The sequence below is a fragment of the Lithobates pipiens genome, unplaced genomic scaffold, assembly GCF_037356315.1.
Source record: "Lithobates pipiens isolate NorthernLeopardFrog02 unplaced genomic scaffold, aLitPip1_a1.2 Scaffold_27, whole genome shotgun sequence".
Lineage (NCBI taxonomy): Eukaryota > Metazoa > Chordata > Amphibia > Anura > Ranidae > Lithobates > Lithobates pipiens.
This window is the reverse complement of record NW_027507788.1, coordinates 99,531,795-99,558,895: the sequence shown is the minus strand read 5'-3', so window position 1 is coordinate 99,558,895 and position 27,101 is coordinate 99,531,795. Positions and strand designations below refer to the sequence as shown.

Here is a 27,101-nt window from a genome sequence, read left to right as displayed (position 1 = left end):
CCTGGGGCAGGACCCAGGTCCCCAAAAACTTTTTAGGACAATAACTTGCATATTAGCCTTTAAAATTAGCACTTTAGATTTCTCCCATAGACTTGTACAGGGTGTTCCGCGGCTTTTCGAATTTGCCACGAACACCCAAAATTGTTTGCTATTGGGTAGGATTTCCCCGTGGCTAGATCCCCCTCTTTTCCAACTTAGAAACCTGGTACACCCTGTTTCACGTAGACTTCATGCTTTTGAGACCTTGCGGGAAAAATATGACATCCCCAAACACTCGTTTTACTTCTACCTGCAGGTCAGACACTTCTTTAGCTCCAAATCTCCGACTTTAATCCTTGACAGTCCCACGGCCTTTGAGCACCTCTGCGTTCAGGGTCCCCATCAATTAATTTAATTTCCTCTATTCACCGAAACCTCCATGAGTCGACTCCTCTAAACGAACTTACACATCTGCATATGAGTAGATGGTCTCAGTGGTTGGACAAACCCATCTCCCTACAGACATGGGATAGGATTTGGTCCTCTACCTTTAAATCCTCTAAGTGTTTCACACAAAGGGAAATGGCAATAAAAATCCTTATGTTTTGGTATAAGACCCCCGATGTCATCCACAAATACGATTCCTCTGTCTCGCCATGCTGTTGGCGATGTGGACTTGACGTTGGGTCACTGTTTCATATTTTCTGGAAATGCCCCTTGATACGGCCTTTCTGGATAGCGGTGGGGTCATTGGTGGTGGAGGTGAAGGGGGTGTCCCTCCCGATCGATCCCTTATATAGTTTGCTGGGTCTCCCTATTCCAGGCATACCTAAAAATACGAATCGGCTGGTCTCTTATATTTTACTAGCTGCTAAGAGGCTTATCCTGCTGTGTTGGCTGTAAGGAGCAACTCCCCCCTGGCCTAGATTTCTCCAATTGGTGTCCGAAATTCGGAGAATGGAGTATCTGACGGCCTCGGTGCATGATTTGGTTCCCCAGTTTGATAAAGTGTGGGAACCCTGGGATCGGTCGGAATACGGGCCCCCCCCCCACCTGTATATCCATCTGACTGCAGTTGCCGATCGTGGCACTTTATTGCTGGCTACCACCCCAACCTTTCCCTACCTAATCCTTTTTCTGGCCGCCGGCCTCTTGTTGAACGGAATTGTTTGTTTTTGATTTACATAAACTGTTTGTTATTCATTGTACAAGACATGGTTATGCAGTTCACCCTTGTGTCTGCATATGTGGACATTTTTCTTTATCTTCTGTAACTAATGTTTTCGCTATGATCTATATTTATCTCCACTTACTGAATTTTCCAATGTGCAAGTGTATTGTTTTTGCTTTGAAAAAAAAATTAATAAAAATTACAATTATAAAAAAAAAATTGTTTGCTATTCGGTGAACAGGTGAACATGACTTTGATTCGAACTTGAAGCTCATCCCTAATAACTACCCTACTCTATTTGTTGGGCTGTTAGAAGACATGCAAGCGTGGTCAGTCGTAAGCATATCATGGATAGGTAGAATTGCCTCGGTGAAAATGACAATCCTGCCTAGGTTTCTATATTTTTTTGTACTTTACCATCCAGGTCCCTGTTAGCGCCACTCAAAGGTTCCAATCCAAAGTACTCCAATTTATCTGGAGTACCAAAGACTGGCATAAATGAAGCATGAGAATTCATAATGACCTTGCCTTGATAGAAGCAGGCTATAAAGTCCATGCCAGATGGTACGTGGTGCCAGAGCGCTTGTCAAAAATGTATCCAGTTGCCTCAACCAGGTGCTTCAGGGGTTGTGGTCAAATTGGAACACCATTACATATGTGGTGGGCATGCCCTAAGGTCCGTTGCTTTTAGATAAGGGTATATCTGCTTATTTTCTCCGTCACGATGGTCAATATACCTAAAGAAGTATAGCCTTAATAAATAAACCTGTTGAAAATATCCCTCAACATACCCAGGCCCTGATTTATTTCATTTTCCTGGCAGCTAAAATCCCTATAGCCACAGCATGGAAAAGCCCCGTCATAGATATGGATCTGATGAAATGGAAATGTATGTGGATCATGCTGAACGAAAAGGTAGTGAGCATCTTATGAGATAAGCAACCAATCTTTGAAAAATTTTGGTCTCCTTGGCTAAACTATTTGCAGGTCGCAAAAATTTTAGCCAAGGAGACCCCCCCCCCCCTTTTTATCTCCTCCTTTCCTCTTTTCCTACTCGAACAAATTGTATCACTATAATAGTGGGTTTGGAGCCCCCATCAGGGGTGACAGGTGGAAGATATTTAGAAAAAATGGTCACTGGACTAGAACCCTCTATATCATATTTGAGGGCCTACTCACAGTGACATGTTTCATCAAGGTCTCAATCTCAGGATCTTCCTACCCTCATTGATCTTCATATTGATATACAGGGCAATAATCCTGACAGCCACCTCTCAGGGATAATAATGCCTCTGTAATGCACTATGTTAATAACCCAAAGATTACTTTTCCTGTCTACTTCTGTTATGCCCACATGTTCTACTGAGGCCTTCCTAAAGACCTAACCAGTTTACCAAGCTCTTCTCCTGACAATTTCATACTCTCCTTCCCTCATTTGTTTTGTACCAGTTCTTTTTGTATGTTTCAGAGCATGCAAGGATTGTTTGCTGCTCTGCACAGTGTTCAATTAATCTGCATTTTCTTAAAAATTCCAATAAAAACGATTGAAACAGAAAGTTCATTACACCCTACATTCACACACACCATTTGACAAAGTAATCAGATTTGGGCATTGAATTTAAACCATCACAAGTTGAAAAAATGTTCCCTTTGGCCCACAAATCATCCAATGCAAACCAGTTCCCAGGAAGTCAGGTACAAAATACTTTCTAGGTGGTACAGAGTTCTTTACTTGGGATGGGTCAAACACCCCCCCCCCGTTTGGTTCACACTACAACATGCAAACCCTATTAAAGTCTATGGGACACAAACATGTTAAATCAAAAGTGCTAATTTTTAAGGCTTATATGCAAGTTATTGCCATAAAATGTGTATGGAGACCCAGGTACTGCCCCAGGGGACATGTATCAATGCATAAAAAAGTTTATAAAACAAACGTTTTTTCAGGAGCAGGGATTTTAATAAAGTTTAAAGTGAAACAATAAAAATGAAATATTCCTTTAAATACCGTGCCTGGGGGTTCCCTTAGTCTACAAGTAAAGTGGCACATCTGTGTGATGTGTTTTACATTGCTAAAGTAAAAAATGTCATTTAAAATTGTGGCTTGCAAGGAAAATATTGGTGTGGGTTCCCCCCCTAGTCCATACCAGGTTCTGGGGAACTCCACACCCAAAGTTTAAAAAACAAACATTGTGGAGTCCACCCAAAATCCATACCAGGCCCTTGAGGTCTGGTATGAATTTTAAAGGGCACTCCACGCCAAAATTAAAAAAATTGGTGTGGGGCCCCCCAAAATCCATACCAGACCCTTATCAAAGGATGCAGCCTAGGGGACAGGATAGGGGGCAAGTGAGCACCACCCTTTCCTGAACCATACCAGGCAACGTGCCCTCAACATGGGGAGGGTGTTTTGGGGTCCCCCAAAGCACCTTGTGCCCATTTTGATGGGGACAAGGGTCTCATCCCCACAATGCTTTCCTGGTGGTTTTGGGAGTCTGCAGGGGGTTCATCGGTCTCTGGAAGCCCCCTTTAACAAGTGAGCCCCCAGATCACGGCACCCCTCCCCTATGTGAATGGGTATCGGGTACATTGTATCCCTACCCATTCATCAAAAAAAAAGTGTCAAAAAGTAAAAACCACAAAAGACAGTTTTTGACAATTCCTTTATTAAAAAAGAAAAAAGTGGGCCATTATACACATCCATTGTCAATCACTCCACCTGACGGACCCGAAATTTAGAAAAAGAAAATGAAAATGCTCCACCTCCATTAGAGGGCTCCCACCAACTGCTGTCTTTTCGCTGTGACAGCTGTTACATAGGCAATGGCGGGGCCATCCGCTAACGTAACTGGATGACCCCACCCTCCTCTGACATCACATGACATCAGCAGGGGCGTGGTCACTTGGTTACGTCACCGGGTGGCCCCACCCTTCCTATGTAACAGCTGTCATAGCCAAGATACAGCAGTCGGTGGGATGCCTCCCATTGGGATGGAGCTTTTTTTTGTTTGGGTCCATTGGGCAGTGTGATTAAAGATGAATGGACATAACGGGACTGTTTTTTTTTATGAAGGAATTATAAAAGATATTATAAAGGAAAAACTGTCTTTTGTGGTTTTTACTTTTTAAACCTTTTTTGGTAAATGGGTAGGGGTACCCATACCATATGAGAAGAGCAAAGAATGGGAAGAGGAAGGATGTCCCCCATAGATCATAGGTTGTCTCCCATAGACCATAAAGATTGTTATTATATGGTAATTCAGCTCATGGAAAGAGGGAGGCCCAGTCATCATGATGAGCAGAGACTTAAAGTGAGGAGAATTTCTTCCAATTCCTGATTAACCCTCTTGGCCTGTCACTTAGATATGGGTGATATGAATATGTAAAATCAAAGGGTACCTTGAGAGGAAGTCCAAAAAGTAGAATGAATTGTGCAATCTTGCAAAATCCGTCAATGACGACTCCATTCACTTTAAAATTTCTTGAAGATGGTCAGTCGCTGATAAAGTCCATGGCTTTGTGGGATTAGGGTTCCTTGGGAACAGAATGAAATGATTCATACATGCAGGCTATAGGAATTGTCAAATATATTCAGGACATACAGTATATTCTGGAAAATAAACATTTAGAAGTTCACCAGTCCTCCTGTTTTTCAAATCAATTTTTTTACTTTAGGTGGATCTACACCCAAACACTAAGGCTGGGTTCACACTAGAGCAAAGAGCGGCTCACAGCAGGGGATACCGTGTTTCTCCATTCACTGATTCAGTTCCAATTTCAGCCTGAACTCACTACTTTACATTGTAGCAAAGTGTCATTTCTTCAGTGATGTTGCATTTACAAAAAAGTGAGGGGTATACTCACTTGGGTGAGATACTGTACATGCGCATATGTACACGCATGCACATACACATATACACACACACACACACACACACAATTCCCCCTACACATTGACTAATATACATATAAAAAATGATAAAATATGTGTATGGAAAAACACACACAGCGCCATGTCAAAGAGAGACGTATAAAGAAAATATTAAGTTCTCAGAAATAATGAATTGCACATATATACAAAAGAAATCTATGTCTGTCTATGCGTAACTGAACCAAACAGGAGAGGAAACAACTGAAGTGAATTAGATGACTGTACAGAGTTCAAGTTAAATTTTGAAAAAAACTAATTTTTTTTTACATTTTGCTATAATAAATATCCCCCAAAAATATATAAAAAAAACATTTTTTTTCCTCAGTTCAGGCTGATACGTATTCTTCTACATATTTTTTGGTAAAAAACAAAATCACAATAAGCGATTATTGATAGGTTTGCGCAAAGTTATAGCGTTTACAAAATAGGGGATAGTTTTATGGAATTTGTATTCATTTAATTTATTTATTTATGTTTTACTAGTAATGGCGGTGATCAGCAATTTTTATTGTGACTGCCATATTATGGCGGACACATCGGACATTTTTTACACATTTTTGGGACCATTGTCATTTATACAGCAATCAGTGCTATACAAATGCACTGATTCCTATGTAAATGGCACTGACAGTAAATGGGTTAACCACTAGGGGGCAGTGTAGGGGTTAAGTATGTCCTGGGGAGTGATTCTAACTGTGGGGGGCCGTGGCTACATGTGACACATCACTGATCTCTTCTTCCAATCACAGGGAGCAGAGATCAGTGACACTGTCACTAGGCAGAACGGGAAGATGCTTGTTTACATTAGCATCTCCCCATTCTTCCTCTCCTTGAGACGATCACAGGTATCCCCACGGACATCGAGTCCACGGGTCCCGCGACCCAACTCACAGAGCTTGTCACGGGTGCGCCTCTTAAAGAGCAATGTACAGGTAATAGTTTGCCTGTACGAGCCCTTCTGCCGACGTATATCAGCGTGAGGCGGTCGGCAAGCGGTTAAATAAAGAGTCTCTGCTTCATACCTGAAGATTTTGTTTAGTTAGCTCTGGGTTTTTTTTTTGTTTTTGTATGTTTAATATTTCTTTCACATTGTAATTATTGGGTATTGTTTGTAGAATCTTGAGGAAAATAATGCATTTAATCCATTTTGGAATAAGGCTGTAACATAACAATATGTGGAAAAAGTGAAATGCTATGAATACTTTCCGGATGCAGCACTGATAGAACAAACATTTTCCAACATTCCCATTCAAAAGGAGTTGATCACTAAATCAACTTCTCTTTCTTGAACAGGAACAGCCTTATATGTATTGAAATTTGGTTGGTCCCTGCTGAACCTGCCAAATGTTGATCCATACATGGCCAGCATTTTACTTTTCAAACTTTTTAGTTTTTATTGCTGTCTGCATCTCTGCTAGGGAGATTAACCTCTCTTTTTTTCTGGTGACCATGGAGTAGGAAAGTGATGGGAAATCCAACAGTTTTAAATTTTCTGCAGATCAAGATAATATTTCTGTTCACTTCTCCCCTCACAGGCAACAACAAATAACTGATAGGAGTTTCGGCCACTCCCTAGTCTAATCAAAAAAATTGGTTTAACAGACATTTTCATTTTGAATTACATTAATTCAGACACTGACAGAAACAAGTCACTTTATTGCTGAATTACTACGTGTAAAAGTTCCCTTTTCTTGGTGAAAATTCCCTTCAGTTCTCATTATGACTTGTGTGCAGTTTATCTTGGCAACTTAGTACTAGGGAAGAGCTGTGAGTGGGAAAACATATTTTAGGAAACAGATATTTAATCAGATTCCTGTTTGCATCTTGAGATTTAGATGATAACTGCATCTCAGAAAGCTAAGATGACAAAATAATGAATACTTATACGAATTCAGCACATTTGTAGTAATTTCTTTTTTTCATTTCCAATCTTATTGCACATAGTACATTAAAGCAACGCTATCAAAATAAAACATAACTGCAGAGACTTCTGCATTTGCATAATGAATCATGTATGAGTTCAACTTACAATTTTTTCATCGGAATATATTTGTAGTAAAAGAAAAAAAAATATATGTTTTATTCTCACTGCATTACCAATACTAATTCTGGGGTCTCCTTCTTTGAAGGTGGCGGATAACTCCAATCCATTTCTCAACAGGATGTTGAACAGAGAAACCATCACAAGGATATCTTTTAGAAGTAAGGATTCTGAAGATCCCATGGGGTAACGCAATATCCTTTTAACGTGCAGGCACTGGAGCAGAAATATGATCAAAATGAAATGTGTAATATGTTATCAAGTCTGCGGTGGAAATTTGACCTGATCATACAGCAGATTGATAATCTAATTCTGTTTAACAAAATCACTGGAATGGTCTGAGAATACAATGGGCACAGAAGGGTAATAATGAGCAGGGTGGGCTTAAAGGGTCTGTACAAACAGCATGAAAACATGATCATGATGAAGCAGTAGATTGCCAAGTGTTATTATAGTATGAAGAGATGTGTGTATTGTTCTTTACTGCATCTTAAATTGTGTTCAGTATACAATCTCCCTTCTATCTATCTTATTGTTTAGCTAGGCTTGCTATTCTGCTGTCAGTAAACTGTAACTTGTAGGGGCAGCCTGCAGCAGAAATTGATGGAGTTTGTTGTTGAATGAATGATAATAAGACCAGCCTTTAGCAAGAGAGAATTAGAAAATATTTATCTCAGAATCCAAATCTGTTGTAGTAGCCGTGTTGTTGAATGCAGATTATTGTAATGAAACATAAAAATGTACAAATACTTTTTTCATTTGTATACAATTTTCCTAAAAGAGGGGGGGCTTAGACTTTATTCTAGTGCCTGCTGAGTGACCCACAAATGGCACGCTTAAGAAGTTCCCATGCTCAATGCTCAAATCCACATTCCATGTTAAATGCCGAATCTCTAATTTAGCCTGTGCCTGCCCATTAATTTACATTGCTTCTCCCAATGGGTTCCCACTGCTAAGCGTGAGCATTTGGAGTTTAGCTTGAACACTGCCCAATTAACACAGAAGCTGTATGAGCTTAACATCAGTACCAAATATGTATAAGCCTGTATGCCGACTCTCACAGTGAAGTAATAATTGGAGGTAAATAATATACTCATTGACTGCCATGAACATTTTCGGTTAATGAAGGCATTTTGTAGCAAAAGGGTTGGCCTTACTATTTAAATTTTATTTATTTAGCATAGGCTACTGGACAGGTACACAGCATTAGCTCAGAGGGTTGTAAGAGCAGTAAACTGCAATAGGACCCCAACATAGTAAACATTGTATTTTTAAGGAATTTTTAATAGTTTTTGGGGAATTCAATTTAGGTTGTTTTTTTAATTTATATTTATGTTTTACAATCTTTGTTTTAGAAATAGATGTGTAATGCACACCAAAGGATTCCCATCATACTATGAATTAGGTAGCACAGCAGTAGTTGCCTGCCTTCAGGCTGGCTTTGTCTGATTGAAATCACAGACTAATGCCTCATACACACTAGTAGTTTTTTTTTTTTCGTTCAAACCAGCAGGGATGAACCAAAAGAAAAAACGTACAGCTCAGCAGGAGCTGCTGTGCTAATTATCCGATGTTAGCACAGCAATCTCCCCTGCTGTTTTATTGTGTTCTGACAGGGGGACAGCCCCCTGCCAGAACACTCAGGTCAGCGCTCCCAGCTTGTCTTGGAACCGATTGGCAGAACTTTTCCAGGCATGACTCTTTGACAGAAGCTGGCCAAGAGGTTGGATTCTATCGGACCAACTCCAGTACACACAGGCCAAATGTCGTCCGCTTTCTATTGAACTCATTTTGTTCTGTATGTAAATTGTGTCTTCAGCTACTGATCAATGTGAACATTTGTTTTGTTCAATAGGCCACTTGGAGATAACACTTCAATACATAAAAATGAGTCTGAAGCTCTTTGTGCTGGCTGCATAAAATATATTTTTAAAATATGTAATTTGCATACCTAACCCTAATAAAGAAAGAAAGAAAATATGTACCAAACCACCATACAGGCACTGTAACTTTCTGTTTGGTGTCAGTAATTGTCATGGCGTAGTTAGTATATTAACTGTTGATAAATTAGATTATCTAAGGTAGTGTAGATAATCATTGAACCCATGTCAAATATAACAGAGAAGTAGGCTACGGACTTACAGAGTGAAAAGAGCATATTATATGTCAATCATTCTGCCCTAAATGTCACATCTACATCTGGAAGGAGTTTGCTAGCAGCATTACATGATTAAATTAGCTAGTAATCTATGTCAGCTCATTATTTATACAGTTAATACTGGAATGCAAAGCACAGTCATAGAAACCCTCTTCTAAAATCAGCCCATCACGGAGTAAATACCTATCTAGTAAAGGGTATATTAGATATTGTTCTGCACATATAGAAAGGCTGTGACAAAGACATGATGAAACTCAAAGCAAAGGTTTGGAATATTATTGCATTAATATAATGTTTTTCATAAATATTAATATCAATGAACCAGTGATTAGGAAGAGACAATGGGGGCATACTCTATCAAGTAGCCATAAATAAACAACTTTCAAAGCAGAAATAAAAGCTGTACACTTTAATGACATTACTTCACCAATATAATTTAATACAATGCAAACATCATCAACAATATCAATTAAGTACATTGCTTATTAACTATAAGAACACAGAAAGCTTTTTTTAAATTACCATTTTGGCCCTAGTATAAACCATCTCTCTACTGAGGTTATTGCTTGAGGCTAGGTCTCTCCTTTTCAATGATCATAGGTGGGGATCATGCTGAGTTTCTAGAGAGATTGGTTCATAGATGTTCTCCCTAGACATGTGCACACTGAAATATTTTGTTTCGTTTTCGTCTGAAAAATTAATTTATTTAGTTACTCCCAAAAAAAATGTTTATTTATTTTGTTTCGTTAAAAAATGCATTCTTTCGAAAATCTGAAATAATTAAGGTTGAAACTGTCATTGAAGGCTTATGGTTTCTGGTCGAATGTTCCGCTTACAAGCTATAGTAGAATTCTAATGTTTTTTCTGTCAAAATCCATTGTCGTAAATTCCGAGCGTATGCATACAATTCTGCCGCACAAAATTCCACGTATGCTCTGAATCAAATATAAGACGGAAGCTCTCGGTCTGGTAAAACTAGCGTTCCTAATGGAGATAGCACATTCGTCACACTACACATTTTTTTATCTTTTAATGCAGTGCATTCTCTTCTTTATAATGAAGTTGTTTTGCTGCTGATATTCACAGAGTTCTGACAAACTGATTTCTTTATTATTTCTTGTGATCTCATGAATACGATTTTTTTTTCGTCAGATCTCCATAATAATTATTTTTTTAATAGTGATCTAATTTTATTTTTTGGCTTTTTTATCAAGATCACCTGTGTTTTTTAGATTTTTTTTTCTACTGATCTCCATAATATTTTTTTGTCGCTTTGTGTGTCAAGTTACCACAACACCATTATTAACTTGTATTTTTTAACCTCAAGGTGGTTGTTTGGTGTTGGTGTCACTTGTTGATTTGACATTGTCTTTTTGAAATGTACCTGCCTACTCACAAATAAACTGTCCTTTTTGAAGTAAAACACATAGGCAAATATTTGTGAATAAATAATAGCCATTTATTATGGGTCATAACCAAATAAAGAGGAAGGCAGTGCTGAATAAACAGTTGAAATTGGCAAAGCCTTTGTACCCCAGGGCCCACATGAACTAATTTACAGCCAAAATTGGTAGCATGAGGAGTTCATATAATAGTGAGCATAATCCAGTGCAGGACTCCAAGAGATCAGGAACAGCAGCAGATGACATATATGTCCCCAGGCTGTGGTCTTACAACAGCCTGCGTCTTTTGTCAGAACAGAATGAACCCAGGCCATCACTCTCTTGTCTTGTCCTTACATGCTTGCTTCCAGGCTGTGGCTCTGGTGTTGGAGTTGTGGCAGGAGGTGGAGGAGGAGGAGGAGGACAATGGTCGAATTCACAAACCTGGTTTTGGCTTGTGAGTTTGCCCCTCAATCCCTTACTTAGGGCTTGTCAGATAACTTCTTCACAGAAGAGGCATTGGCCCTCCTCCATTCCCTGCATTTTGCCAGCTGCCATGCAGGCATAGTGCTCTTGAATATTAGGGGGGTTTCTGAGGGCCGCAGCAGCCTCCAGAAATAGCCCAAGTCCTGCCTCCTCCTTGTTACTCCCCTTCCTGGGTCATTTTTTTGAAGGCGGAGGGGAGGGACCTGGGATTTGGTCAGGCTACTGGCCCCCTCCTGACTGGCACTTACCCCCGCCACCTCCTGGCTGCCACTTTCCACAGCCTCCTCCTGGCTGAGGCTTTCCTGTGTATGAAAAAGGGACATAGTTTTAGTTTTTGGTTCATCAATTACAGACAATTCTCAGCTCATGTCTGTTGCAAATTTTATGTTAACAAATAGAAAAGAATATCATTCTGACCCCAGTATTTTTCATTTTTGTCCAATCATGTGTGGCCACTACTGTCTATTGATATGTAAAACACTTTGTTAAGTCAGAAATTAGTGATCAATCATAACATATAGTTAACATCATTATTTTTTGGCCAAGAATTATGTTGAACAATGCTATACCTGGCTCCAGCTGAACTCATCCACATCTTCTTGGCTCGAAGGCCCAGGTTGGACGTCAGAAGCCTCAGCTGGGGTGAAAGGAAGCGTTGAAGGTAGACTGGAGACTGCTGGCCTGGGTTCCCTTTGGTCTGCCAGAAAATACAGTCTGTCATAGTACCACAGTCTGGGTGCATAAATGTCATCTGCTGCAGCTCCTGATCTCTGGGAATCCTGGACCTTCTTGCACTCCCTATTATATGTGCTCCTCATGCCACCAATTGTGGCCTTCAAATAGTTGATGGTTGCTGTGGGGATCTGTGGCTTCACAAATTCCAACAATTGATCCAGCGTTGCCTGCCTCTTTCTTTTATTGTTATAAAAGGGTTGGTTTATCTGCCACAGACAGGGCAGCTCCCTGTACATATCAATGAATATTGAGATAAAGTCCTGATCCTTCTATATATCCATTTTCTCTGCAAGATACAACACAAGACAAACCCAAATGTTAGGCTAAACTCTGATAATCTTGTCCCAATATAGGCCTCAATCTATAAGCAGTATAGGCCCAATTTTAAATTGTACCTTCATTATCGAGATCGGCGCTTCCACTACTCCTTCCTCTGCTCACAGATCGTACATACGACACACGCGTGTTACGCTTTATATACACTGTGCATGCGTGAAACTCCGCCTGACCCTGACCTTCTAACTAGTATATTCGCCGCCCCTTCTCTTTTGGCGCAGAGGGAGAGCATATGGTGGAGAAAGAACAAGTGCATGAAGACAGCAGCAGCCAAGACAAAAGCCCGGAGCCACAAACATCCGGATCCCGGAGGAGATTTAAAGCCTCAAATATGGCCTTCGTAGAGATGGTGGAGATGGTGGATATCTTGAAGAGGGCCAACTATGATGGGAAGTGTGGACCTTACCCAAACCCAAAAGTGAGAAATACCAAGATCGTGACTAAAGTTGTGAGCAGTCTGCAGACGAATTTTGGGGTATGGCGATTGAAGGATCAACTGAGCAAGCACTGGTCAGACCTCAAATTGAGGGAGCAGGATCAGTACAGAAGGATCAAGAAAGTGCTTCAAAAAAGTAAGTATTTTGTCGTGTGTTCCTATTATTATTATTATTACATTTGTGCTGCTCCATGTGCTTTTCTTTACTGTTGTACAGTTTAAAATGGCAATTTTCAGGTTTGTGGGCACAGTAATCGTTCGTAGTAAGCATCGTTCGTTCGGCCACTAATACAATGTTTTTTGCAGCTACAGGTTAACTACATTTGGTCTTGCCTATTTGTATTAAAAGAAGTTTAGTACATTGTTGTCTAGATGGGTTTGTAACTAGAATGAAATGCAAACTTTATTCAGTGTAAGGAGAGGACACTCAGCAGCTGTTTACACATCTGGACGCAGGAGCACTATTGTGGGACACCAGAACAAACTTTTTAGGGTGTCCCACACAGGTGCTCCAGTGGATATTAGGGGGGTCTCTATGTGTGATACTTTACCAAAAAAGGTAATTATTCCAGCTTTGGAAAGGGAAAAAATCATGTCTTCAGCTTGGAACTCTGCCAAAACAGACAATTGGACGACACTTCCAAGAAATGTTTCATATTACTAATTCTGCCCTAAAATATCTGTGTGCTAAGTATACCTTTTTTATTCACATAGGGGAGAAAAGATTCGAGATGTCTGAGGTCACCAGGGACCCCCCACCTCATAAAGAAGGGGAAATCCCAAAGCAACAACCAGAGGATGTGGAGGAAGGAGAAGTTTATGACGTGGGCAAAATAGTGACCACAACAGGTGGGTGTCTGAGACCACAGCTTCAGGTAAGAGATGTATGCCTACATATTTATAATACATGTTTTTATTTTATTTTAGGTGATATGGATGTTGTGGAAGAAGAAACACATTTCACAAGCGCAAGTGCACAGATCCTCACCTGGGAGATCATGGTGTAGAATTGGGATTCACAGAAGATCAAGGAAGACATCAACGATGTTGAAAAAAGACTCAAAAACATCATTGGTGTTTTAGGCAGAATCAAAAACACACCAACATTTATCAAATGGTTTATCTTTTTCTCTTAACTTAACATTTTTTTATCTTAACTTTTATAAAAAAAATTTGAAAGCCTAATTTTGAAGATGCACACAGTGTGTCAACATGTGCTTTCTGCCATCAAGGGATATCAATGTACGTGTTTTGTGAGTGCAACCCCTTCCTCGCAACTATAGTAGATGAGAGGAAGGGGTTGCACCCCTGAAACACGTCCATTGATCCCCCATGATGGGAGCTAGCACATGTTGACATTAGGCATGGGATCAGGAGGGAAATCCCCATTTTGACTCTCAATTAGTGTGCATCTTCAAAATTTGGCTTTCACTGTGGTGACATCACCCCATCTGATGAAGGCAATTTCAACACAGTTTGGACATACTAATGTCTGATATTGCCTTCAATTTATCAAAGTTTAACTTAAAAAAAACATGCCTGTTTACCACAAAAAAGGATATTTCTACTGTCAAAAAAGATTTGATTCCAAAAATATGTTGGTTTGTTAAAAAAAAAACTTTTCTAAACGCACATGTGAATGTGCACAGAGTAAAAAAAATTATACTCAACAATGTGTGGCCTCTTCTTTCAATGCTCAATAGTAGTTTTTGATTTAGTTGTTGTTTACAGTGACAATGGGGGTTATTTACTAAATGAAAATCGATTTTTATAAAGCAAGATGGAGGAATCAAATGGAACACCACATCCCAATATGAAAATTATTCAAACAAACAGGAAAGGGAAAGGAGGTAACAAACCTCAGGACTTTTAAGGTGTTTAATACAGAGATTGTAATTCACGAATAACATATAAAATCAATCATTTTTATTTATTAAGATAAAAAACATGAGAACAAGAATTCATCCATATCAAAAATCGCTATGTTTATACAGGCATATTTTGGCAAAGCACTACCACTCTCGACATGTTTCGCTCAATAGAGCTTCCTCAGGAGATTCTGGTGTGGCACTTTATATGCAAAGCTGCTTTAAGTCAATAGATAGTATGGATGGAAAGATATGGTTTCCATATGTGCACAAAACATCCCATTGTTCTGATAACGCTTCTTTGGTACTTACTAACTTACTATACTAATAGTTTTTCCTTTAAAGGAAATTAGGTGAATTGGATCAATTTCACATTTAAATGGTTCTGCTAATGACAATAGCTGGTCAGCAAACTTGTGGTTGTTCAAAAAAGTTTAAATCCAATGAAAACTCAATCTGTATAGATATCACAAGGAAGAACTCAGAGTAAACCAGACTGGTTAACCAGCTGACACTTCCAAGGTGAACCAATGTAAGAAGAATGGCATTGTAAAAGTGACCCAGGAGAGATATTCCCTCTCCCACATACAGGAAGTCTCTGACAGGATGTAGCAGCCATAAAGGCAAATCCACTTTGTACTACAAGTGCACTTTCAGTGCAGTTTCAGTGCACTTTCAAGTGCACTTTTGCAGTTGCGGTGCTGAAAATGATGAATATTTTTAGCATTAATGCATTGCATACATTAACAACAAAAATAAGGTGTGTGTTGCAGACCCACAACATAATAGTTAGCTGAAGAAGAGATTGCCACCTCATGTATCAAATAAATTATGTTTGCACTATTGAAGAAAATGGGCAAATGAAAGCCCATTGGATAACCTAGGAGACAGCTTAAAAGAAACACAAGCGGTAAAAAAGGAAATATCGTTTCAGTTTAAAATATAAATTTATTTAAAAAAGGTTTCTTAAACATTTTCTGGCATATCAGTATATGATATATCAGACATATATTTTAGACAGACGTCGCAGGCGCTTTGGGGGGGCAAGCCAGGACAGCCAGATTCAAATGTCGTCAGGGTTTGGTTTTGAAATCTGGCCTCAAGCCCAACTAAGGCCACATAGTTCACATAATTTCTCTTTAAAAAGTTGTGGAGAATGCAGCATGCAAGGATTATATGGTTAAGTTTATATTGAAGGAAACTGATGATATTGAAGGAAACTGTGAAGTGAAAAAAGAAAAAAAAATAGGACTTTTGCACATAACATTGCAAACAGATTAGACACAAACATTCTTGGCATCATCAGTATAACATTTATTTGAAGGAGTATTTAAAGAAAAAAATCTAAGGTCCACTTATCAGATTCATCACCCCCTCTGATGGCCCATTGTAAAAATTTTAGGGGGAGGGGGTATGTTTTGGACAGGAAACCCTCTCCACTTTATAAGCAAATTTTTACATTCTGCAATTACCTATCAAGATAATCGGAGAACAAAACTTTAAACAGTACCATTAGAAAATATTCAGGCAGGCCCTTTCACTACATGCTTTGGTGAATTCATCCATAAATATGACCACAAAATAGGTAGGTATAGTGTGTATGGGTTTGGCAAAGTCAGCAGATAGGAGTATTGGTATCTGTTGACTTAGCGGTGGGGGAGGAGGGATGGTTCCAAATGATTTTGTGACCCCCAAAAAAAGCCTCTTGCACTCTGCCTGAATTTATGGACACAAATAACATGCAATGGAGCTGACAAAATACATTGTTAAGGGACTAGGCTAGGTGTGTATGGGCCCAGGATAGCATGCTGGGGAGGTTAATGAAGGCAAATATGCATGAAGGATAAAAAGGGAACTTTAAAAACTCCCAGCATGCATGAGGACAAAGGGGACATTCACAGCATATTACAATCATGGTAATTAGAGAATGATGAAAGAAATACAAACATTAAATACATTGAATGTGATGTTAAAGGAGAAATCTTACCTTAATATAGTCCTTCTGCAGGACTTGTATGACGGCAGAACAGGTCTCTGGAATAATGATCCCCAGAGCATGGGGGGAGATGCCTGTCGAGAACTTGATGTCCTGCAGACTTCCCCCCGTTGCCAAGTACCGCAAGGTGGCGACTAGCTTTTGTTGCGGAGTGATGGCTTGCCACATGCAGGTGTCCTGTTGTACGTCAGCGCATTCTTGACTATCAGAATTTCCGACAACATTTGTGCAACCGTGTGTATGCAAGGCAAGCTTAAGCCAACATCCGACGGAAATGAATTCCAGGATTTCATAGTCGGAATTTCCGATCATGTGTACGCGGCATTAGAGTAACTTACTGAAGGAAAACAGACTTGTAAATTTGCAATGTTCATTGGCTTTTTGGATAAGATGAAGCTGTGTTCACTGCAATCATCCAAACATATGGAAGTGCAACACTACCCCCAAAGGGGGCACTGACTTGTTTTGTGATTTCTCTGCACACCAGAAGATGACACACCTTGCTTACTGAGAACTAACCACAACACCTTGAAGTACTTTGTATTTCAATAAATGTATTAGGCCAAGCATAGCCTAAAAGTAGAAGGGATTACCACGTGTACGTATACAAACAATCATTAAGACAATAACATTATTCTGAGAGATATAGTTAAACATTTGCAGTATTCTGACCAACAGTAATTAACAGAACTAAACTGCATTTACTTAGCAACAATACATAAAAACAGACCTAAATTGTTATAACAGTCCCAGTTGTATCCCCTGGCCAGTGATTGATAAAAAAATAAAATGGCCAGCAAAGATGGGACCTTTAAAGAAGATTATGTTGTCCAGGTACACCAACACTTCAATAAGGTTCATGTCACCAACAGTTTGCTTCATCAAATGCTGGAATGTCACAGGAGCTCATGTTAGACCTTGTGGCATCTTATTAAACTAAAAGAACCCCACAGGGAAGATAAAAGTGTTTTTCTCCCAATCATCAGGTTACATGGGGATCTTATGGTACCCTGTTCTCAGGTCCAACACACTGAACCATTTGGCCCTTGATAGACATTGTACAGTATCTTCTATTCAAAGAGTGATGCACTGGTCTGGGATGGTTCTTTTGTTGAGGGTGCAATAGTCTAGGCACATTCTCTGTGATCCATTTTTCTTTCTCACCACCACCAGCTGCTTAGTTAATTCTAGATTCCCATATGATTCCTGTCCTCTTAAGCACCTCAGTCTGTTCTCTGAGGTCCACTATGCCTGCTAATGGGGTTTTCTGAGACCTTTCTAAAATGGTTTGTCCTCTGACAGATGAATGTAATGCTAAGTACTGTTTGTGCATCCTATGTTAAACTTGCTTTTAGAGAACACTTTCTTCCAGTTTAGAAGCTGTGCTTTGGCAACTTCTTTGGCTTTTAGTCCTTGGTCAACTCTTCTGTGGCTCCCCACACCAAGACGTGGTAGCTGGGTTCACTTGTTCTATCATCATTCAAGCCCAAAGCTTTACTGGAGAATCTTTTCCAAACTTGAATCTTCACTCTGTAGCTCACCCTCATAAATAACGTAAGGACTGGGTTGATTCCAATTAAATTTGACTGAAGCTCACAAACATTATTTCGCTTGGCTGCAAAACCTTTTCCATCTTGTCCAACTTCCATATCTGTGCCACTTCAGCTGGAGTCTTCTGCTCTTGATCCCAACATTGGTACACTGATCGCAGCATGGGATATACACTTTCAGGAGCAGCATCACTCTTTGAAACAAGGAGAGTGAGTAACTGTTAGACCAAGTCGTAACCACTATCACGGAACTCCAATTAGCCCCTCAAGGACAGGGATACACAATGGCTAATCTTCTGGTGTCAGAAGTCTATGGCTGTCCTACCATAGGGGGACTGAAATAAAATTTGATTAGAAGGTACCCATCATAGCAGAGCTTCTTAGTCCCTACACACTACATATCTAGATCTTATAACTTTTGCAGGGGCAGGTGTGTCAGGTGTTTGTCATAGAGGTCATGGTAGATCTAGGTCCTAAAATCCTAGGTCTTAAGCCCCAGTCCAGAAGGGCCTTTGTGTATACACTTTCCACTTGAACAGGGGGAAAAGGTCCCACCAACTTATCAGGGAACTTGCTTAGAAGAAAATTAGGTGACTTGTTCCGCTGCTTGAGTTTGAACCCACCTTTTGGTCTAACAGTGGTTGTGTTGCCATCTAGGCTGACAGTTTTGGGTTTGGTGTGCTCTAATTTATCATGCGCTGATGAATGAAGCTGAGGGTAATTTGGGCAGTCTAACTGAGGCTTTAGATGAGGCCTGACACAAAGGTTCAGGCCTTACCCGCACTTTATTTTGAATCTGGGAATTGGAACAGTTGGGCACCCGGTCAGCTTCCTCACCAGGGCCCTCTGAAGTTTTCCACCTGCTTGTAATGTTCTCTCGGAAATCTTTATGGCCTGGCTAGTCATGGTGGTAGTGACCAATGCCCCCACACTAGCAGACCACTAATCTGGATGACTTTTCAATGGAAGCATTCTGTAGTGCCCCCCTCTGAGTAGGTCTTAAAACATTCCTCCCTGAAGGTGTGGCAATCCTAGCGGACATCAGAGTCATCAGCTCCATCATCCGGAAAATCTGTGTCTTTAAAGTGACTACCTCTGACTGGATCTCTATGGAGCCTATAGTTTCTACCTCCATGACAGATGCATTTGGTAAACCAATGGCAGCTTTTTTGGCCTTAAACTGAGCCTCCCTCTGGAATAATCTTAATCAATTTTGGGTCATTTACAGACTCATTCTGGTCTCTGGTTTAAAGTTTCAACATTATGTGATCTAACAGGGGTGCCCCTTTAAGAGTCTGCATCAACAAAGTCTTGCTTGCATCGCTTGGCTAAATGCCCTCTTTAAGATTGATCTAGTGTAGTATCTTGTCCAACCACATAACATGGGTAGACAACTCCTCACCCTCATTTTGATAGGTGTGTAAGAACATGTTCCATTTTGGAACCATCTTTTGCTTTCCCATAAATCTCTTGCAAGGCTTCTAAACCCTCAGAAGATGTGCAGCTTAGCTGGTCTCTTTTTAAGTTCCATACAATGTCAGAAGACGTAGTTCTCAGATTCTTCATCATCCTCTGTAGCTTGACTTATGACAGTAAATTCCCACCCTTCCACAACCTAGGCCACCCAATCTATCCAAGTCTCAAAATCTTCTTCCCCTGATTGCACTGGGGCTTTTCCAGAATAGAACTAATTGTTGGATGCTACTGAATTCTGAACTAGGGTTTCTACTAGCATTCCCATATCGGTGAAGAATGAGACAGAGAGGAACCTTAAGGATGGGATGGGAGCAGTAGCTGGTATTTCTTAATTCGACTATTCAATATATTTGATCTTTTAAGCAGCACAAGCTGCATGGAGTGCTAAACACCTGGACATTTTATCAGAAATCCATTACATCAAAAATTCCAGGTAAGTGAATCAAGTATTGCTAGATCATTTAGTTAAGGCTGGGTTTACATATGTGTGGCTAGGGTTCCCAGCATGGGGTCCAGTGTGTTCCTGTTCTCCGTGTTCAGGTGCAAATTCAGGCAAAAATTTGGATCTGATTCGCACCTGAAACAGACCCTTTTGGAAGGCGGACCACGGCTGTCCCAGGCATGTGTGAAATTGTTACATTAATAGCCGGTCACACACACATCCAATTCACACATGTGGGAACCCAGCCTAAAGGTTTCATTGCATTTGATTGTGCATATGGCGAGCCCAGATAGTGTCCCTAGCTACTCAACACACTTCTCATAATAACAATTCTGTCCAGTTCTAAGCATGTTTTGAAAAAGAGCTCAGTTTCGTGACTCATTTTACGCTTTTGGACCATTAATAAGATACATGAGTCTGGCCACGGTAACCATTAATATTGGTTGAACTAGATGGACTTGTGCCTTTTTTCAACCTGACTAACCGTGTAACTATGTAACCCTCTTTATTTCTATGGCCATTGTTACTTAACTCAGCTGAAGGAAATATGACCCAATTTCAACTAGTTGATCCCAGGCCCAATTTTCTATAAACTGGGCTGAACAGAGTTAGTAAACCAAGCTAGCCTGAGGTTCATTGCTTTGAAATTACATTTTCAGATATGCAAATAAATTGACCTTGTTTTCTCATTCTCCCAGAGCCAACATAATTCTAACTTTACAGTACAGTATGGGTCTATAGAGTCTCCTAAAAAAAAACTCCTAAAAATATAAAATTTTCAATGACCGCCTAAGAAGCTGGCATTCCTTGACTTCAAGGCTGGGAACTAGATTCAGGGCAATGAGAAGCTGATTTTATTCATATTAGCAATGAAGTTATTTCCTGAAAACTAGGACTCTGCCTGTGAATCATACACCTGTGTAAGTGATAATGTGGTATTTTTCCATCAGTAGATGAATTAATAATGCCTTCATGGCAGCTTTATCAGAAGCTTTGGATTGCTTTTTTCATATAGTCGCATGCGTAAAAAATCCATCCCAAAAGTAGGAAGCATGTTTCTTCTATAATCATGTTCTAGCATACGTTTTTACTGAAATATTTTCTTAAAGTTTATCTAAACTCAAACACTTAAACTTAATACATTGTTGCAGTAATGTCAAAAAGTCAAATCCTTTTTGCATATTTCTGAATTTCAATTAAGTCAAATGATCCTACCAGCACGGTATATTTACAGACACTTCCTCTCCTAGGGTGACAAGACACTTCCTCTTCTAGGGTGACAAGGCTATTCAATTCAGTCTCGGTGGGGAGAGGGGGCCATAAGGGGAAGGGTTCATTAAGATGCACATCACAGTCTGATTTCTCTATGTAACTCTTTATATTTTTTCAAACTAGAATACAATATACCTCCAGGTCCCTTACAATGCATTTCAAAGGCTTTATACCTGATTCCATAAATTCGATATCTCTATATCTGGTGCCAAGAACTGTCACAATGTGTGTGCGCCGGTTGGATATTCTTGCAGGGAAATGGAGCACAGGCATTCTTCTGCGGCTGCCATCTTGATTACTAGCTTGCCCTTTCTAGCCACTTTTCCATGATGGCATCTCCTAAAGGACTGGATCAATCTTTTGGCATGAATATTGCTCTCTGTTTCTCATGAATTTTCTTCTGGCCCATACCCTTTCCATTTCACCAAGTATTGAACCCGATTACCTCTTTTTCTACAGTCCAGGATGGATTCACTTTTAAACTATTCTTCTCTGTCTAGAAGACGGTTCAGGGGGACCAGTAAAGGGGTAAGCAGGGCTACATGAAAGACAGGATGTATCTGACATGAATCTGGTAATTCTAATTCATAGGCCACATTATTGATCTTTCTCCTCACTGGAAAGGGCCTAACAAATTTCAATCAAACTTTTTCCTGAACAGCTGTTACTGCCCATTCCAGGATGGTGTTCAACAAAAATGATGGTTGGAAACCATAATTGGCGAAGAACGGAAACTGCTTAGTGTCAGAATGTACAGAGTTATTGTAGGCAAATGCAGCTAGAGGAAGTAGTGGAACTCAAGCATCCTGGGAAAATGAAGAGAAACAGTGTAGGTATTGCTCAAGTGTTTGATTGGTTCTCTCTGTCTGGCCATTCGTCTGTGGGTTGCAGGCGGAAGAAACGGACAGATCAATCTTCAGAAATTCACATAATGCCTTTCAGAACTTGGACATAAACTGCATGCAGTCATCTGCATCCAAAAAGACACAGAAGCTGCCAAAAGACCAGTGCCAGACTTCGCAAGGGAGATGGAGCATGACAGAAGGCAGATCAGTGCACCAAGCAGAAGACGGCCAAGATGGCACTGATAGGGGACCCGGCAGAGACAAGCCCTTAGAATGATGTCACGTTGGAGCAGTTGCTGGCAGTGGACACGGATGCAATCACAAGGTCCATCCTAGAAGTCGGAGCAGGCTCACCACGGTGGAGGACAGAGTCTCAGGGGTGGAGGACACTTCTCACACTTAAGGCCCACACATAGCTGAAATTCGGAAACCTAGTGAGATCCCTCCAGCGCAGAGCAGACGACACTGAGGACCGACAAAGGAGAAACAATATCTGGGTGGTAGGCCTGCTTGAAGGAGTGGAGGGAGACAAACCTGTACTGTTTGCTGAAGCTTTATTTAAAAAATAGCTTTCACTGGAGGATTTAGCCCCCACTTATGTAGTAGAAAGAGCGCACAGGGTCCCCACTGGAAAGAGGCCTCCTGGAGCTTACCCCAGGCCCTTTATAGTGCGGTTCCTGAACTACAGGGACAGGGACACGATCCTAGCCAGGTCCTGAAAGATCCAGGAGCTGAAACGTGAAAAGGTTATGTTATTCCCGGATTTTTCAGTGGCCACACAACAGCAACACCGCTCCTTTAATGATGTATGCAGAAGACTTTGTGAAAAGGTACAATATAGCATGCTATAACCAAGCAGGCTTAGAGTCCAATACAAAGGGAGAGTGAAGTTTGTTGAAAATCCTACAGAGACATATGAATGGCTGGATAAGGAACTCTCATAACTGAATTATGCCTGACGGCCATAATATGGGCCATGAGAGGCCACAGGATACTGACTAATGGTTGCACCGGTTGTGCCAGTTGATTATACATTGGTTTTCTACGGCCATACTAATGCAAGTGGCCAGACCAGGAAAACAAGTGGCCCCCTCACCCTACAGGTCCTTTTTTCTTTTCTTTTCCTATATTTTTGTTCTTATACTCAGGATGCCTAACATATCTATGCTTATCTGTGCATTCTACCTGAGAATACCATAATACCTTACACCAGGGGAAATTATCCTCTAATACGGCTCGGATCCTGCTGGTCTGTTTCTTTTTTCTTTTTCCCCCTTTTTATTTTAATTTTTAATTTTGGGTCCACACATTTGCCCTAGAGCTCCACCTTTTTGGTTCAATGGAGCACATGGCAGATGGGACAACTACACCAAGGAATCTGCCGAACTTTGATTGATGTGGCTGGAACTCCCCATCAGGTTTTGTTCGTTGTCTTTTGGGATGAAGCTACATGCCAAAACTTTTTTAGGTTTTTTTGTTTCTGGTATAATAGCGGGGGGAATTTTACTTGTCACAGCTCATACATCTGAATTTATTTTAAGATATTATTTTCTAGCAAAGCTACTAGAATTCACAGTTGTCAGTGTAAAAGGGAAAATGGTTCCACTGGATTACGGTAAGAGTATATTTCTTAAGGAGTGGGATAATGGCGAATAAACTAAATGTTGTGTCTTGGAACGTTAGAGGCCTGAATTATAAATTCAAAAGGGCCTTGGTGTTCTAATACTTGAAACAGTCAAAACCACACATAATTCAGAGAGTCTTAATCCCCGTACACACGAGCGGACTTTTCAACATCCAAAGTCCGACGAACTGAGTCCGTCAGACTATTCGATCGTGTGTGGGCTGCAACGGACTTTTGACTCGCCAAAGTCCTAAGGACTTTAGAATATGGAACATGCTTCAAATTTTTCCGAAGGAACTCCACCGGACCCTGTCCCTTCGAAAAATTTGCTCGTGTGTATGCTATTCCGACGGACTAAAACCGACGCTAGGGCAGCTATTGGCTACTGGCTATGAACTTCCTTATTCGAATCCAGTCGTACGTCATCACGTTCGAATCCATCGGTGTTTAGTGTGATTGTGTGTGGCCAAGTCCGCTCAGCCGAAAAGTCTGTCAGAACTCCGACGGAACTCCTTCGGAAGTCTGTCGGACATAAGTCCTCTCGTGTGTACGGGGCTTTACACTCTACATACTCCACCTTTGCTAGAGGAGTTTCTATACTCATTAGCAGGTCAGTCCCATGCACTATTCATCATGTTATTTCGGACCGGGGGGGGGGGGATTGGCAAGGGTAGTAGATGTGTATCACAGTAAAATATTTGCTTGTAAATGTATATATACCCCCTCCATTTTAGGTTCAGATATTATATGACATGCTAGCCAGATGGGCACAGTTTCTACATCTTCCTGTGCTCCTGCTGGGAGATATCAATGCCGTTCTAGATGCGGCCTTGGATTCTTCCAATCCGAACAGAGGGAGTTCAGCCGACTTGAATGGGTGGACCTCCATTGTTGAGTTATGGAGATGGAAGCATCCAAAAGATAAATGTTACTCCCATATTTCAACGTTGCATGGGTCTTCAGCCAGAATCGATCTGGCATTTGGTAATGCTCGAACCTTACAATATGTGATAGACATTGAATATATGGCAGGGGGGCCCTCAGATCATAATCCCTTATCTCTAGCCCTGTCTCTGCTGACCAAGTCAGGGAGGGGATTATGGCATCTTTCACTCAGCTGGCTGCAACATGAGCAAGTGGAAATCCAGCTGGAGGAAGCAATTAAGTCCTATTGGACCACAAATGTTAACACCTCAGAACCACCAGTGGTATGGGATGCTTTTTAGGCGGTTGCAAGAGGACAGTGTATATCAGCCATCAAGACAGCAAGGGTAAATTACAACAAAGAATTCAAAAAATTGAAACAGAGGGAGAGGGAGTGTACAGAGGCTCAGGCGGAGACCCCTATGGGGGCCTCGTATGAGGTTTTCCTGGAGGCAAGGAGAGATTTATCATTGCATATCAAAGTGCTGACATCATCATCATCATGCAGGAATTCATTGACTTTTTTTCTACTTTATACTCACCCATCCAAAATTATGACACAGAAGCATTAGACTCACTGCTAACAAAATTACCCATTCCAAGACTGTCTGAGGAAGACTGCAAAGCGCTAGATGCCAATATTATAGCTAAGGAGGTGCAGGAGGCAATTTTTGCCTTTCCTCCAAACAAGACCCCAGGTCCAGCCGGTTTTCCAGCCGGTTTCTATAAATCACATGTTGATCAGTTAGCCACGAGATTTAACTGGTTACTAGAACACTGCATAGAAAACTCATCCCTACCAGACTCCATGTTAGAGGCACATATGATCCTTCTGCCCAAACCAGGGAAGGACCTGACTGAGTGTGCATTGTACCACCCCATAGCACTATTAAATGCATATCTGAAGATCTTTACCAAAATACTGGCAACCAGACTAGCTAAGGTTATCCAAACCATAGTCAACATTGACCAGAATGGGTTGCCAGGGAAATAGACTGATACAAACCTAAGGAGACTGTTCACCCACCTACAACTTCCACCAATGGAAACGGACACCAGAATTGTAGTGTTGATAGACATTGAAAAAGCCTTTGACTCTGTTGACTCGTTCATATTTAAAGTATTGGAAGTCATGGGATTTGGGCCGCAATTTAGAAAATGGATCTCTATGTTATATAGGAGCCCCAGAGTAGCTCTCAGATTGGGATCGGTGATATCTGATTTCTTTGAGGTGGGCAGGGGCACCAGACAGGGTTACCCATTGTCCCCATTCCTGTTAGCCCTGGTAATGGAGCCCCTGGTCACCGCACTGAGATCCTCTGGGGAAGTGTAGGCAATTAAAGTAGGTACAATTCATGAAACATTAGCTTTATATGCAGACGACATGCTCCTGTTTCTAAATGACCCAGATGCCTTGTTGAAAGCAGTGCTGAAGATCCTAGATGAATTTGCCAAATTCTCCGGGTTGAGAGTGAATGGGAGTAAGTCATCAATTTTACCATTGGACATAAAAGCTAGGGAGAAAGTTGATCCAGACATGCCATTACATGTGGCACATGTTGCATCCCTCAAATATCTTGGGTAAAAATTACCACTAAGGTGCAAGACTACCTTCCTCTAAATTTTCTCCAACTATTGACCCTCCTCAAACAGAAAGTAAAGACTTGGAGCAAATTACCACTCTCCCTAATAGGTAGAATCAGTCTGCTTAAAATGAAGATCCTTCTGGTAATATTATACTTCATACGACACACACCCGTATGGATACCCAAAACATATTTCAAGCAAACTGAGGGATTGTTGGCTATTTCCTCTGGGTTTTTATACGCCCTAGGATAGAGATTAAAGTACTACAAGAAACAAGATGTCAAGAGGGTCTGGCTCTGCCGGATTGGCACAAATATTATTTGGCTGGCCAAATGGTGTTTGCCCGCAGATGGCTATTGTCAGATGATAGGGATGCAGCCACAGTACTGGAAGCAGCTCATTTGGGCTTCTATGAAAGTATGTGCCTGGCGCTATTTAGGGGTAACAAATCTGACTTGCCATTGACGCTGATGATGAAGGCCATGATTAGGGCATGGGGACCTCCTGACCTTCTCCCAACTGCAGACCAGACATGAACTGCCCAATTCATACCTCTTTCCCTTGTTCCAAATCAGACACACCTATCAGGAGCAATTTGAAGAATTGAGGGTAGAATCTCTGCCATCAACTCTTGAATCCCTGCTGTCGGTGGAGGACTTGAATAAAGTTCTCACGGTGACTTACAAAGAACTCTTTAAAACAACACCGAAAGCCATCAAAAACTGCAGGGCCAAATGGGAATTGAAAGTTCCAGACATCCAGGGTGAAGACTGGGATGACTTATGGACTCAGGCCTTTAAACACCTGGTGTCAGCCAGGGACAGATTGATACAATTTAAATTTCTTCACAGAAACTATTACA

General features: G+C 40.8%; 1 protein-coding gene across 1 annotated transcript in view; it reads left to right on the top strand.

The window, feature by feature from the left end:
• Positions 1 to 27,101, top strand: part of LOC143934027 (carbonic anhydrase-related protein 10-like) — an 826,513-nt gene that overhangs the window by 651,954 nt on the left and 147,458 nt on the right. Inside the window, exon 6 of the mRNA XM_077457267.1 lies at positions 7,211 to 7,283. Within this exon, the coding sequence (XP_077313393.1) occupies positions 7,211 to 7,283 (73 nt within the window). The remainder of the gene's footprint in view (positions 1 to 7,210; positions 7,284 to 27,101) is intronic.